This window comes from Phyllobates terribilis, unplaced genomic scaffold, assembly GCF_046119375.1.
Source record: "Phyllobates terribilis strain yellow unplaced genomic scaffold, ASM4611937v1 Scaffold_7__3_contigs__length_470593459, whole genome shotgun sequence".
NCBI classification, from domain to species: Eukaryota; Metazoa; Chordata; class Amphibia; order Anura; family Dendrobatidae; genus Phyllobates; species Phyllobates terribilis.
In genome coordinates, this window is record NW_027362767.1 from 308497223 (window position 1) to 308513875 (window position 16653).

Here is a 16653-nt window from a genome sequence, read left to right on the forward strand (position 1 = left end):
TATGCTCCAATTTATTCTAAGCAGTGTTTTCCTACTTGTCGGAAGTCTACAGATGTGACTATGTACAAAAACCTTTGGTGCCCAGGAACACACTGTGAACCCGTAGACATAATCCATCCTTTATTTTACGCCTTGGCTCATTTGTTTTTCTCCCTGTTTCCAAGCGACTTTCCGATGCGCTGTTTAATATTCCACATATAATGCAATGCCCAAGTTCCTGTGATAAATCCATCACCACCATCATTATTCTTTGCATTATCTTGGTGCTCCTTGATGCATTTATTTTATTTGCCATCATTCATACCCTGTGAACACAGACTTGCCTTGGATCTCATATTTTACATTCCATGGCAAATTACAACCTTCCTAAGATGTGCGAGATTCCTTATTCTATGTGCATCTGCATTAAAGCGAATTGCTATCTGCTGCACTTTAAATGTATTTATTTGCATTGCATAAGCAACATTTCTTCTCTCCATTGATTTCCTTCTCTGGTAATTATGTAAAATAGACCATTCTGATGCTATGCACTATATTAGAGTTTATATACTGGATCACATTTCCAGTTAAAGATTAAACTCTATGCTGAATAGTGCTGCTGTTTTATTCTGTATGTGTACGGTATTATTTATGTACTGTCTACCAGCGTAAGACATGAACACTAAACAGGACAGTGCTGAGCACATTGATATGAATTATAATTGTAAATGTAATAGAAGTATCATTTGCTCCAATATTTACTCTGTACATTGCCGTGCGTTGTGTGGGGGATTGGCCATTGCTGATAAATAAAACATATTGCAACTTATGTGCACATGACTGCACAGAATATAAAGCAAAAATTGTATTAACGTCACCAAAAATTGGATTTAAAGGGGTATTCCAGCAAGAAGTTATCACCTGCCTACTGTCAGATTGGTGACACGGTGGGGGTCATAGTACTGGGCATTGGTATACCCCATTTCCCATGGGAAAAAGAAGAGTTGAATGGTGCCACAGATTATACATGCGCCCATTCACCAATAAAGCCTAAGCCACCAAAGACACCCAAGATCACCAGCACAAATTTTGGCTTTCTTCATCAGTATCAAAGACTTGAGCGGAGAGACCTGTGTGACCGGTTGCCATTCAACTCAACTTTTGTTGCCTGGTTGTTTTTCTGCCCTGAATTGAATCCACCATTGACATTTACTGAAATTTTCGCAATTTTTCTAGTCTACTTTCTCTACATAGAGCTGCAGAATATGCTGTGAATTAGTGCTGTGCAGGCTTGGACTGGCCCACAGGAGAACAGGAGAATCCTCTGGTGGGCCACCCCTCTCTTTTACGAGTAGTACTTGGCACTATATTCTTGAATCACTATGTACAGACAAAGGCAGCATCTTATTCATTTAACAATCTACCCAGTTCATTGTTATATCAATTTGTGATTGAGGATAATGTCAACATTTGCATGTAGCTGAAAAGTGGGGCCCTGAAGTTGGTTACTGGTGGGCCCTTGGCACCCCAGTCCGACACTGATGATGTGAATAACCAGACGTTACTAAATGTGACTCACATTGCAAACCTTAATATTAATTCTGTGCACATATCTAATTTTAATAATACGATTCGATTAATTTCTAGTGTTAGATATATTATTAAACAGTTGTAGGAAATTGAAATAATAAAGAAGAAACTATAACTGAGCTCATTGAAATTAAATATTTGGGTTGGTAAGTCAGAGATAACCTGCTTGTCAGGTTTTACGAGTTCATTAAGTTCTGATGATGTCATATGAATTAAATCCCAATACTAACCTGCTGTCAAGGCTAATTTCTCCAGGAATTTTATGAGTGCTGTCTTTGCCTATGAGGAATCTAATGCGGTCATAGAAAAGTCTTGGAGGATGCTGGGAGAAGGGTGGTTGGCTTTGCTGGATGAGGTCTAATGGGTCAGGTGAACCTTGACAGAGAGGACTGGAAAAGCAATTGCCTTGTTGGCAGCAATCAGGATCCACACAATCTGTCAGACCATCTGTAATAGATAAAATTACCATACATCAGCCAATGAAAGTCTATTGAGATTTAGTATCACAGGGCATTGGGAAAGCAGAAATGCTAATGAAGGCTAAAAGAAGAGGTTGACCTGCAAAAAAGGCTGGTGTCAACATAGAAAAGAGTAAAATGATTGAAAGGACTTTAAAGTGGTGAATTGGGAAACCACACTCCAACTTACTACAGAAGGTAGATCATTTCACAATGCACGTACAAGAGAAATGTATCATCCAAAACTTACATCTGTTAAATAATGTCACTTGCATATGTATAAAATAGCTTAAATACATAGACAGACACATATGGAGGCATTTTTTCCTTTAATTTCTTTCTGGCCTAAAACCAAGATTTAATTAAAAATGTTAAACTGTTTGGCTTCTACAGCCTCTGTGTATCACAATATATAACAGGCCTGTAAATGAGATAAAAGATAATCTGTTAGTTAGTCTGCAACTCCTATCTCTTTTGAAGAGAAAAGGAAGGTACATCCAGCACTGGGTTCTCATAAAAAATTCTTCTTTATTGCAAATCCATAAAAAACTCCAGACAGAGTAATCGCATACGCGTTTAAGATGATTACCTCCTTAGTCATTGCATAATAATGTATGCAATGACTAAGGATGTAACCATCTGAAATGCGTATACGATTACTCTGTCTGGAGTTTTTTATGGATTTGCAATAAAGAAGAATTTTTTATGAGGACCCAGTGCTGAATGTGCCTTCCTTTTCTCTTCATTGTTCCTTGCTATACTACAAGACGTCTGGGCAGAGGAGATCCTCAGTCCATGGGTGAGCTGAATACCAGGTTACCGCAAGGTTTCCTATGACTTTCCTATCTCTTTTCTCTTGAAGGAAATTCTCAGCTGATTTTTGTTCAGTTAAAGGGTTATTTTCCTGTTTGAAAAGTATCCCTTATCTATAAGGATAACTTCCTGATCACTGCGGACCTGGCTGCCGTGGTCCTTATCGATCCCGAGAACTGGGACTCTGATTGAAGAGGTGGTTGATCATGTGCGCTGTTGCTCCATTAATTCTAATGAGAGCGCTGAAGACCAGCTGAGTGGAGTGCTGTGCAGTCTTTGGTGCTCACATTAACCCCCCCCCTTCACATGTCCGTGTTTGCAGTACGTGTGGCATTCCATTTTTTTCATGGGCCAGCGTTCACAGGAGGATCGTAATGACAGGTAAGGGGGTCATCAACAGATCCTCAGCTGTCATGACAGCCTATTGGCATCCCACGATCACTTCACGGGCGCACCGATGGGAACATGGAATGACGCACGCTCCTGTCGACACCTATTAAATGCTGCTGTCAGAGATTGACAGCGGGATTAAACAGGTTAACAGCCATGGGCGAAGCATAACTAGTCATATGCAAAATAGTTACAAGTCAAATTTGTGTTAGAGATTTCCAAGATGATTGTCTATAAAATGATGGTAGTCTCACGTTCAAAGCAGTAGTGGATGGTGAGATACGGAGCCTGAAAATCAAAAGTTCAAAACATTGTTACCTTTTTGCTCGTCAGTGTACGTCATAAATCTCAAAGGAGTTATAATATATTCCAACTTGGCCCATGGTGATAGCTACATTGAAAATAAAACCTCAATGACTGGATGGTGCCATTCCTCCAAAATCTGCACTGTGTCCTCCACCAGTCTCCTGGATTCTTATTCTGGTGGGTCTACCACATAACTTCTGCAGCCAAAATTGTTTCTTCTGGCTTGGATGGAATGTAAAGGTAACAGCTGCTCAGGACTGCTGGTTGGACACAGCTGTCACATGATGACCCCTCCACGAGAAGAAGCCAGGAGACCAGGGGGACACAGTGTGGAATATGGAAGAACAGCACCAGTCTGGCAAATGTATTTTTCTCATCACCCTAGGCCCACTTGTAATGTTTTTATTTTAAAGGACCCTTTAATAATAATAATAATAATAATAATAATAATTTTTATTTTTAAAGGACCCTTTAATAGTAATAATAATAATTTTTATTTTTATAGCGCCAACATATTCTGCAGCACTTTACAATTTTAAACCTATTATGCAGTTTGCTATGTATTGTGAGACACATAGAAGATGAAGAACTAGAAACCAAATAATCTAACATTTTTAAGAAAATCGTGATTTTTTTTTTAGCCAAAAAATGTTTTAAAGTAAAAGAAAGCAGTGGCCAAAGTTGTCCATATCTTTTCAAGGGAATCTGTCTGCAGGTTTTTGCTATATAATCTGAGGATAGCATGAGGTAGGGCTTAAAATACTGAATGCAACAAAGTGTCACTTATCAGGCGGTGTGCTGTTGTTTACTTACAATGAAGATTTTATCACTAGGACATTATCATTCCTGGGACTAGCTGCTTCATGCCAAGTCATCAAACCACGCCCCCTTATGTGATAAGTAACTCACTATCAATAGAAAATGTACAGAGAAAGCTGTGGTGTGGGCGGGGTTAGCTTTCTCAGCTGCATTCTACATCTAAGAACTGTGATTATGTCACAACTGCTGCACCCAGTAAACTAAGTGATACATCATTGGAATCAGGGTCTCTTTTCCTACATTATGCAGCTCTCAGATGAAGTAGCAAAAACCTGGTGACAAATTCCCTTTAAATAAATATCACCAATAACAGAGTTTTCAGGCTGTAGAAATTCTCAATGTGCATTTTCATAAAATATTACAATGTTTTTCCATAGAAGATAAAAACTGATATCATCACACTATATTTAAAAGTGTTCCATTTTAGTACTTTGCTGTATATGTTAATACATGAAATTTAGTAATATGACTTATTATGTGGATGTGTCATCGTCCTATCCAGTGGTTTGCCTTTTCTGGCCTTTAGTCTTTCTGTAAATATTCTGAAACCTTTTTTTGTACACTCCCGCACCCAATTTATGTTCTTTTTAGGATCAATAAAAGACATGGAAAGGGGAGAGGAGGGACATGCAGCTGCAATTTCTATCTCCTCCTCATTCGTATGATGTTCTTACTTTAAAACCCCTTTCACATAGGAAACAATCATTAAGACTTTGGAAATTTTAATATATAGCAGCAATTTATGAAAGCAATATAATAATAAACAGATCTAAGTTTTATCAATCATTGGTGATGAATATCAGTTTGGTAGGGTTCATTTAGCTCCATTCACTGCTTACATCCGGCAAGTTGATTTTTGGGTGTGCCAAGTATCCGGCCCCAACAAACTGATATTGATGACATATACTAAGGCCCCCCACTGATCTGATAATAGTAAATTAATGGATTGGTAAGTTATATAGTAACTCCCCTTTAATGTCCTTTATGTCCTGAAGAGTTATGAGTTTGGGTGAGTGATCCAATGTGTACATGCGTAACATATGTAAGAAGTTCTGCATTAGACAACACCTGTTAATGTAAAGTTTATTTAGTGTGTTAAATGAACAATCTTCACCAATGGGATTGTGTTTCCATGTTCCCCAACAATAAGAAAACTTAGCTAATATAAGATCTGGTAGTAGCAGGTGTTACCAACTAATTGTCTTTCCGTCATATACCAGTAATGGTTTTCGATAAAAGTGTACATTAAACATGACAGCTGGCTCCAAGGAAGACAGATGTTTATGAAGAGAGTACATAGCTATAGAAAAAAAGTCACGATTGATGGATATTTTTGTGTAATGCTGGTAATATTCCTCATAAATCCATTCTCAATGTATGGAGGTTATAACTAGTGATGGGCGAGCACTAAAATGCTCGGGTGCTCGATGCTCGGGTCGAGCAAATTGGAATACTTGGGTGCTCGACCCGAGCAACGAGCCCAATGTAAGTCTATGGGAAACTGGAGCATTTGTCAGGCGGCTCCCCCCGGCGCTCTGCAGAGGGCCTAAAAATTGCCCAAATCGATGGGAACAGTGCTCAAATGACATAGGAACAGCACGGGGAAGACCCCTGGAAGCATTTCTGACTCCCAGGTCACTGCTGTCAACAACGTTGTCAGAGTATTATGCCACTTTACGGACTCACAATAAAACATACAAAAACAAATCAAAAATGGATTTTCCTGGGAAATATGTTAAGGAACATCCTTTCCAGGGTAATGACTTGTATATAAGGCAAAATAAATAACCACAACCAAAAATACTCCTCCACACCTTTGGCTATGTTTACAAGTAGCGTTTTTTATGCGTTTTTGCACTTTTGCATTGCTTTCAACCAAGACAAATGCATTCACTGGGAAATGTCATTTTAACATTTTCCAACCTTATCTGGCCATGTGGTGTGTGACACATCATCAGACACATGCATACAGTGCTGAAAAGACATGGGAACAGCAAGGGGAAGACCTCTGGAAGCATCTCTGACTCCCAGGTCACTGCCGAAATGTGTGCCCATCATAAGTAATCTTTGGCGCATGCGAAAATGCCTCCCGCCATGCACCTGTCATTGCAGACTTGCAACAATCACCGTCCCATTGCAGCGTTAAGTTGTCCTTACCCCCAAGACTTCTGTGTCCTTACAAAGAGGATGACTGACCATGCTCTCCTCCTCCTCCTCTCTGTCCTCTGGCCATCCACGCTGAACTGATGATATAACAGTTGTGCAGGTAGTACCGTCTATAGCACATGAAACTAGCTCCTATTCTTCTTCCTCCTCCTCTTCCTCATGGTCACCCAATCCACATTGGGATGAGATGAGGCTGGGCTGTGTGTAATTATCCCGTATGGTTCCTTGCTCCATTTCATCATTCTCCGCCTGCAATGCATCCTCTTTGATTGTGAGCAGAGAGCATTTCAGAAGACAGAGAAGCGGGATGGTAACACTAATTATTGTGTCATCGCCGCTCACCATCTTGGTGGAGCCCTCAAAGTTTTGGAGGATGGTACATATGTCTGACATCCATGTCCACTCCTGAGGTCTTATGTGTGGAGTCTGAACTGAATACCGACGGCCTTGTTTATGCTGGTACTCAACAACTGCCCTCTTCTGCTCACGAATCCTTCCCAACATCTGCAATGTAGAGTTCCAATGCGTGGGGACATCACATACCAGTCTGTGAGCCGGAAGCTGCAAACGCTGCTGAAACACGGCAAGGGCAGCGGAAGCTGTAGGTGATTTTCTAAAATGGGTACACAGGCGGTGTACATTAACAAGCAGATCCGGCAGCTCTGGGTAGGATTTGAGAAACCACTGAACCATGAGGCTTAGCACATGGGCCAGGCATGGTACATGTGTGAGCTCGCTTCGCCTCAGAGCCGCCACCAGGTTCCGGCCATTGTCACACACGACCATGCCTGGCTGTAGGTTCAGAGGTGTGAGCCACAGATCTGCCTGCTCTTTCAGAGCTGTCCACAACTCTTCAGCATTGTGCGGTTTGTCACCTAAGCATGTCAGCTTCAGCACAGCCTGTTGCCGCTTGGCTGAGGCAGTGCTGCAGTGCTTCCAGCTTGTGACTGATGTGATCATTTCGGAGGTGGAGGCTGAAAAGGATGAGGTGCAGGAGCTGTAGACTGTGGGGGCAACCCTGATTGACCTAGGGCCCGCAATCCTTGGTGTCGGGAGGACGTGTTCCATCCCAAAGTCCGACTGGGTCCCGGCTTCCACTATGTTAACCCAGTGTGCCGCCAGCGAGATGCACCATCCCTACACACAAACACTTGTCCACGTGTCCGTGGTTAGGTGGACTTTCCCGGTAACTGCGTTGTTGACGGCATGGCTAATGTTTTGGGACACGTGCTTGTGTACTGCGGGGATGGCACACCGGGAGAAATAGTGATGGCTGGGGACTGAGTACCGAGGAACGGCCACCGCCATCAGGTTGTGGAATGCTTCCATCTCCCTGAGACTAAAAGGCAACATTTCTAGCGCAAGCAATCGCGAAATGTGGGAATTTAGTAGTGTGGCCTGTGGGGCGTTGGCTGCGTATTAGCGCTTGCGTTCCAAAGACTGGAGTATGGACAATTGAACGCTGCGCTGGGACAAGGATGTGGACGTGCTTCCTGATGCTGCTACTTGAGAGTGGGCAATAACAGGTGCAAGGCAGGAGGCATCTTCGCATGTACCATGGACAGGGGATTGGCTTGCATGCACAACAGCAGAAGAAGCAGTGGTGCCACCCGTAGACACTGTTCCTGGACCCTGGGGTTCGGCCCACAAAGTCAGGTGCTTTGCTGCCATGTGCTTGATCATGCTGGTGGTGGTCAGGCTGGTCGTTTTGCCAGCCCTGCTGATGCTGGCCTGGCAGGTGGTGCAAATGGCCTTTTGGGGTTATCGGCAGAGTGTTAAAAAAACAACCAGACTCGGGAAGACCTTACTGTCGTGCTGGCAACTTCCTTTGTGTTGGTGAACGGTTGCCGGCCTTCTTTCTGTGGCCACCACACTGCTTCTTCCTGCCTGTTGGGGTGCTTTGCCTCCCTCCCCCTGTGTGCTGCTGTCCTCGCTCTGCATGTCCTCCTGCCAGGTTGGGTCAGTTACTATATCATCCACTACCTCATCTTCCACTTCCGCACTCTGGTCCTCCTCCTGACTTTCTGGAAATTGTGTCTCATCCTCATCCACCTCTTGGGACACTTTCCCACCGTCGCCTTGGTGTGACCGTGGCTGCTCAAATATTTGGGCATCGCTACATGCGATCTCCTCTTGCCCCACTTCAAGTGGACCAAGCGAGAGGCCCGAATCTATAAATGGAAAAGTGAACAGCTCTTCGGAGTGTCCAAGTGTGGGATGATTTGTCTCTGGGCACTCGGCACGGTGGGAGGAAGGGGGTTCAGGGTGAGGAATATGCGGTCCAGAATCACAGCTACTGAGACTTGACCATGTGGAAGATAAGGTGGCGGTGGTGGTGGCGAAGTGACTGGAAGCATTATCTACTATCCAACCAATAACCTTTTCACACTGCTCTGTGTTCAATAGTGGTGTTCTGCGGTCCCCTATTAATTGGGACAGGAAGGTCGAGCGAGAAGATGTGGGTGTTGCTGTGGCACAATTTCAGCTTGTCCACGGCCTCGGCCTCTGCATGCACCATCATCACCATCACGTCCAGTTCCCCGTCCCTTGCCATGTGCCTTGCCCATTTTAAATGGAGGACAATATCTTCCATGCTCACTACAAATGACAGAATTTGGAGCAAACTTATATGTGATCCGTGTGTCGGACAAACCACAGTTTTAAATACCTGGCATGTAGGTAACTATTTTGAACAGCAAACTGGTATCAATTGCTTCACTGACACACTGAAACTAATTTTTAATGGAGGCCAGAAATGGCAGTATTTTCTGAAAACGTATATGTGAGCCGTGTGATGGAGAAAACACAGTTTTAAATACCTGGCCTGTAAGTAACTATTTTGAACAGCAAACTGGTATCAATTGCTTCACTGACACACTGAAACAAATTTTTAATGGAGGTCAGAAATGTCAGTATTTTCTGAAAAAGTATATGTGATCCGTGTGACGGAGAAAACACAATTTTAAATAGCTGGATTTTTAGCGCTGTAATATGGAAAGGATCTGGCTGTATTCTGCACTGCCAGCAAGCAAAAGGCGCAGAAAAACTGTGTTCTTTGGACTACTTTTTAAGCAAATAATGAGGATTAAGATCCCCAAAAAAATTATTCTTGGCCCCTGAGACCTGGGCCTATTTCTAGAAATATCTAAAAGCTGCAGCAGACAGAACTGGAATGGAGCCTCTTGTGCTATATACACTACAGTCTGCTATATACCCTTCCTGCCTATATACACTGCCTGCCTGATATCTCTGCAGATGGATTAGTCCTCAGAAGGACTGTTTGTTGAGATGGATATGTGTCTCTAATATAGTTTGTACACCTACACTAACTAGGAACAAGAAAGTCTCTCCCTAGCTCAGCAGCAGCTCTCCCTACACTGTCTGATTCCGGGGTAAACTGACGAGTAGTGTTGAGCCACCCCCGTAGTGTTCGAGTTCGGTTCGGTTCGTCGAACACCCGTGTGTTCGCCGAACTGTTCGTCGAACTGTTCGTCGAACACCTTCGAACACCGTTAAAACCAATGGCAGGCAAACAAAAACACATAGAAACACATAGAAAACACCTTCAAAGGTGTCCAAAAGCTGACAAACTGCTCAGAAGACATAACTAACACATGGAAAAGTGACAAGTACATATAGTCATGCGAAAATAAAAGAGGTGGAGGAGTAAAAGGAGGGGGAGACACAGATATAGGCATGTCATGCCCTTCTAAAATCCAAAAAGTGAGAAGCCGACACGGCCAGTCCGCTCCTGCCCGTGCCACCTCCGTGTCGCCGGGTTTGTGCCAGAGCCGCGGTGAACCCTGACGGCCAGCCCCCCTCTCCCAATACTGGTGCCTGTCCGCTGGTGGGTCGAGCGAGCCCCCCTGTGGTGGAGGCAGCTCTAAGCTTTTTAATTTAAATTGTCTCTCTAATTTGAATGAATACACTTTAAATCCATTTACAAGGATCTATTGGAGGGCAAGTCTCATGCCAGCAGCCGCGGTATTCCAGCTCCAGTAGCGTCCACTAAAGCTGCTGCAGTTAAAAAGCTTTTATAAGGATCGAGCTCGGCTGTCCACCGCAAGGCATCCTACTGCCAGTCCCAGCCCCTATGCCTTGGGGTGCCTCCTGATGCTCTTCACTAAGTATCCCATGGTCCCGAAGCATTTCCTTTGAAAAAATTAAGTGTCTAAACTACAGGTGGTGCAGCTTGCTTAACAGCCGGGATAATCCGCTTACTAGCAGACACTGCTACTAGGCACAAAGTATTTCCTGGGCTAGATGCAGTTAAAAATTTGTAATTAGATACTCTCGCTGGATGCTGAGAAAGCATTCCATAGAGTCTCCTGGCACGCCATATATGATTCTCTTAAAAAGCTTGGGGTAGGGGTCTAGGGGACCCTTTTATAGCCAAAATCACGGCCCTGTATCGCAATACGTCACCTAGGCTGAAGATAAATGGAACTGTAGCACCCTGAGGGCTCGGTTGCTAAAGACGTATTGCACCTCACCCAGAGGTGTGATATCTCACTCTCAGGTAAGGATGGAGTGTGGATCAGGACCCGACACCTGCATGCATTACACCACATTGCCGTGGGGCAGGGCGACCAATATGCCCCTGAGATGGGCACGACAGTCCCTGTCCCTGGCTGGAGTGGGGGGAGGGAACACTGAGGAAGGGGAACCCTGTAGTGCAGGAGCAGGGAGGAAGCAGTTCCTGGGTGCATTGAGAAGGGAGTATAAAAGGTGGGCACCATCTTAGTTCAGTGCAGAGAAGTCTGAGCAGAAGTGGCAGGGAGCAGGGGCTCTGCATGAGCTCTGCTCCGGAGGCGGGCCTAGTAACAGAGGCCCAGGCCTGGAAGAGGGAGAAGGAAGGAAGAGGAGCGGAGAAGGCTCCAGGAACGAGGAATGAAGGGATCCCAGGGGTGCGGACGGGCGAGTCGCCACCGCACGCCCGAATCCACCTGCGTGGAGGGGTCAGGCCAAAGGGGAGACCGGTCCCCGAACTAGTGGAGGCAGGAAACGACCCTCAGCTAGAAACCGGAGGCTCTGACATTTTATGTGGCGCAGCCCCTCGCTACACCCGCTAGGAAGGCACCACATAGGGTCAGGGAAACTGGCGCCAAGTTTACCAAGAGGAGGCCCGAGGCAGCCGGACAGAAGTGTTGGTAAGAAAGGCCAGACAAAGGACACACAAAGGGGGTCCTGTGAAGTGCTCCAAAGTTATCTGGGAGTTGTCTGAGCCCCTCACCTGGTGAGCACAGTACGACGTGGGCAGCCGTTACCTGCAGACGTGGTCTGGATAATAAGAACTGTGAGTAAAGGCCCTGAACTGCATCACTGACTCCGTGTCGTTACTGCTGCTGCCCTGCACCATCACCCCCATCCTCCGCATACACTGCCCTGAGGCTATACTCCTCCCGTGGGGAGTTATGCTACGCTCTGCTGCACCCACAACACCAGCCTCAGTGGTCTGCCCTGTAGCGGCGGTTCACTCTGACCGCAATCCACGGGTGGCGTAGTCGGACATTTAAACATGAAAACCACATAAATAGTTCCGCCACTGGTTTGACCGCCCTGAGCCACGGAACTGGGTCGCCGCCACGAAGACTACAACCACCAGCATCCACCAAAAAGGGTCCGGCTCCGGGTGTCCCAAGGCCCAGGGGTTGCGTCAGAACATTTTCATCACCTTTCACAATCACCAATGGGACAAGGCAGTGATGTCCTCTGTCCCCTCTCTTATACATCCTAGTGACGGAGCACCTGCTCTCATCAATTCGCCATAACCCCAATATTAGGTGGATTGAGGTGGGAGGCACCGAGTACAAGTGCTCTCTATTTGCTGATGATGTCCTAGTATATATCACTCAATCACATATATCCATCCATGCTGTTATGGCTGAAATAGATCACTTTGTTACATGGTAAAATTTTAAAATCAATGCAGCGAAGTCTGAGGCCCTCGATGTCTCCCTCCCCAAATCCATATAGGATTCCATCCAGTCCAACTTTCCCTTTGCCTGGCCCTCACAGGGTATCAAATACTTAGGAATTCCTATTCATAGAGACCTCTCCCATCTATGTTATCTTAATTTTGGGCCCTTTATTGAACAACTCCATACAGACCACGGTTGGCAAGTTAGAACTGTAAGATTCACTACGTGAACCACTGGTGTTTTGTGGAAAAGCACATGTACACTGCGTTCCAAATTATTATACAAAAAGTGTTTAGGAGTGATAAGGGAAGAATTTGTTTGTTTGTCAGTTAAACTCATTGATGGTGATGTGTGTCAGGGCTCTTTATATCACTGTAAGCAATTGCAGACACCTGTGCTAATTAGTTTGGCAGGTGTGTCCAATGAAAGGCAAGACTACTTAAGAAGGCTCTCTCACATTATTAAGCAGCCTACATTTTCTGCCAAAATGGGAAAGAAAAAGGATGTGTCGGCTGCTGAGAAGCAACAAATTGTGGAGTGTTTAGGTCAAGGCATGACTACAATCAACATTGTGCGATGATCAGGATGAAGTGTCTTGGCAATCAAGAAGTATGTAGCTGATTCACAGTACACATGTGTGCGTGCTGATAAGGGCAAATTGAGGACTCTTTCCTACAGGCAATTACGTCAGGTTGAAAGAGCAGCGGCAAAAAAGCCTTGTCATAGCAGCAGACAAGTTTTTGAAGCTGCTTGTGCCTCCAACGTCCCCCGAACAACAAGATGCAGGGTCCTTCAGAGGTTTGCAGTTGTGCATGCGCCATCCTGTCGACCTCCTCTATCCACTTCACACAAGCAGAAACGGCTCCAGTGGGCCAAACATTACATGAAGACTGATTTCAAAACTGTTTTGTTCACGGATGAGTGCCGTGCAGCGCTCGATGGTCCAGATGGATGGAGTGGAGGATGGCTGGTTGATGGACACCCCACGGAAACACGGCTACAGCGCCAACAAGGAGGAGGTGGAGTAATGTTTTGGGCTGGAATCATGGGGAGAGAGATTGTCGGCCCCTTTAGGATCCCTGAAGGCGCTAAAGATGAACTCCATAATGTATGTGGATTTTCTCAAACAGCACTTCCTGCCATGGTTCAAGAAGAAGAACCGTGTATTTCACAGCAAGATCATTTTTCTGCATGATAATGCACCATCTCATGCTGCACATAAAACATCTGCATCTCTGGCTGATATGGGCATAAAAGGGGACAAACTTATGGTGTGACCCCCATGCTCCCCTGACCTCTACCCCATTCAGAACCTTTGGAGCATCATTAAAAGGAGTGTCTATGATGGCGGGAGGCAGTTCACATCTAAGCAACAGCTCTGGGAGGGTATTCTGTCCTCATGCAAAACAATTGAAGCAGAAACCATCCAAAACCTGACAAATTCAATGGACGAGAGAGTTCAGAAGCTCCTTTCGAACAAGGGGTCCTATGTGAAAATGTAACATCACCTAGAATAAAGTTTTGAGTTGAAAACTGTTTGATTTCAGTTTCTAACAACCTGCTAATGCTTATAATTTCAAAAATGACCATTTTTTTGGTCTTTATTAAAATGAAAAGGTTGATCGAAAAGTTTGGGGGATCTAAGAGTGTGGCAACCCAGTAGTCATGATTACTTCGAATTCTGACAATATGAGGGTCATGCTGCAGGTAGTGCAGCAAGAAGGCACTTATGTGCCTTGCGCATCTCGGAGCCCCAAAATTATTTTCCGGGCTAGATGCAGCTAAAAATTATTTTTAATTTTAAATCTGGTGAAGCTTTAGTATAGATGGCCTAATAGGATCAGTGCTGCACACTGCTACAAAGCCCAAATTATTTTCCAGTCAAGATACAGATAAACATGATTAGTAATTTGAAAGCTTAAAACGGTTGGTAGGGTGATTTTAACCAATCATCAAGCTTTTACTCTCCCCAGGATGACACAGGGGTAGAAAAGTCGTTTCGGATCCATGATTTGTTCATCTTTATGAACGTGAGTCTGTCTACATTATCAGTGGAGAGCCGCGTGCGCTTATCTGTCAGCACACCACCAGCAGCGCTGAACACACGTTCAGACAGAACGCTGGCTGCGGGGCATGACAAGATCTCCAAGGCGTAAGTGGCTAGCTCCGGCCATTTATCCAGATTGGAAGCCCAAAAAGAGCAAGGGTCCAGTGACACAGTCGTGGCTTCAATGTTTACTTGGAGATACTCCTGTACCATCGTCTCTAGGCGTTGACTATGTGTCAGACTTCTTGTCTCCTGTGGCCTTGCAAAGGATGGGCTAAAAAAGTGGTGAAATGATTCCGCAAAATTGATGTTACCAGCAGATACTGTGGTTCTGTCACGGTTTGAGTGCTGAACACTTGACGGTCCCACGGTTGGCAAGTTGGAACTGTGAGATTCACTACGTGCACCACTGGTATTTTGTGGAAAAGCACATGTAAGATTCTGCAACAGTCTCTGCTGATACTCCTGCATGCGTGCATCCCTTTCTATGGCAGGAATAATTTCTGCAAATTTACTTTTGTACCGGGGATCTAACAGTGTGGCAACCCAGTAGTCAGGATTATTTCTAATTCTCACAATTCGAGGGTCATGTTGCAGGTAGTGCAGCAAGAAGGCACTCATGTGTGTTGCGCATCCAGGAGCACCAAGTCCCTGTTGTGTTGGTGGCGAGGTAACAATCATGCTTCCTTCCTCTGTCCTCTCCCCCCAACCTTGCACAACAGAAATGTGATCAAGGTCTCCCTCATCTGATGAGTCTTCCATCAGTTCGTCCTCCACTTCTTCCTGGGCTCCTGCACCTTCCTCACTAGTTTGGCTGCTACCATGCGCCCTGGTAAAACCATCTCCCCCACCCTCACATGCCTGCCGCCTTGGTGCTGCCGACCGTCTGGACCTTGCAGATGTTAGCCCTTCCGCATACAACTCCTCCTCCTCTACTTCCTCCACCTCCTCTTGTGCCACCACCTGACTCCGAATTCTGTTTAACATGTGCTCCAGCATGTAAATCACCGGAATAGTCATGCTGATAATGGCATCGTCAGCACTAAACATCTTCGTCGCCATTTCAAAACTGTGCAGAACGGTGCATAGGTCCCTGATCTGAGACCACTCCTCCAGCGTGATTTGCCCCACCTCTGAATCTCGTTGGCCCAGGCTATACGTCAGAACGTATTGCACCAGGGCTTGTCGGTGCTGCCACAGTCGCTGCAACATGTGCAGAGTTGAATTCCACCGGGTAGGCACATCGCATTTTAGCCGGTGAAGTGGCAGGCCCAACGACTTCTGTAGAGATGTAAGTCGCTGAGCTGCGGGATGCGAACGGCGGAAGTGAGCACACAGCGACCGTGCCCTCTGCAGAAGGCCATCTAGTCTGGGATAGTGGGCTAAAAATTGCTGGACAACCAGGTTCAACACGTGAGCCATACAAGGCACGTGTGTGACATTGCCCCGGAGAAGGGCCGCACCCAGGTTTGCAGCATTGTCGCACACGGCCTTCCCTGGTTTCAGGTCCAGTGGAGACAACCATTCATGAAATTGGTTCTCCAGAGCTGACCACAACTCCTCAGCTGTGTGACTCACATTTCCCAGACATTTCAATGTAAAAACCGCCTGATGACGTTGAGCCCTACTGCCAGCATAGTAAGGAGGTGTGCAGGATCCCTTCTGCGCAGTTAGAAAGCTTGTGGCATGACCAGACAGGCTTTGGGTGCAGGTGGAAGACCGAGAGGAGGTTGAGGAGGCAGAAGCAGTGGTGGAACTTTGACATAAAGAGGATTGACGCACAACTCGTGGGGACGGCAAGACTTGGACAGCAGCCCCTTGTCCTGCTGTCACCATAGTTACCCAGTGCCCAGTCAGCGACATGTAACGCCCCTGTCCATGCCTACTCGTCCAAGTGTCTGTGGTGGAATGCACCCTGTCACACACAGAGTTTCTCAAAGAAGCGGTGATGTTGTGTGCGACATGCTGGTGGAGCGCAGGCACACCTTTCTTTGAGAAGTAGTGCCGACTGGGCATCTGGTACTGGGGCACTGCGACGGACATAAGGTCTCGAAAATCCTCTGTGTCCACCAGGCGGAAAGGCAGCATTTCTGTAGCCAAGAGCTTGCAGATGGTGAAATTCAACCTCTTAGCTTTCTCATGGCTAGGAGGAAATGGTCTTTTA

General features: G+C 45.6%; 1 protein-coding gene across 5 annotated transcripts in view; it reads right to left on the reverse strand.

Moving 5' to 3' along the window:
* The window catches only part of TENM1 (teneurin transmembrane protein 1), a 1319062-nt gene that overhangs the window by 306757 nt on the left and 995652 nt on the right, over positions 1–16653 (reverse strand). For all 5 annotated transcript variants that reach the window (XM_073641092.1, XM_073641091.1, XM_073641090.1 and 2 more), the window contains one exon: positions 1800–2016. In XM_073641092.1, coding sequence (XP_073497193.1) covers positions 1800–2016 — 217 coding nt within the window. The remainder of the gene's footprint in view (positions 1–1799; positions 2017–16653) is intronic.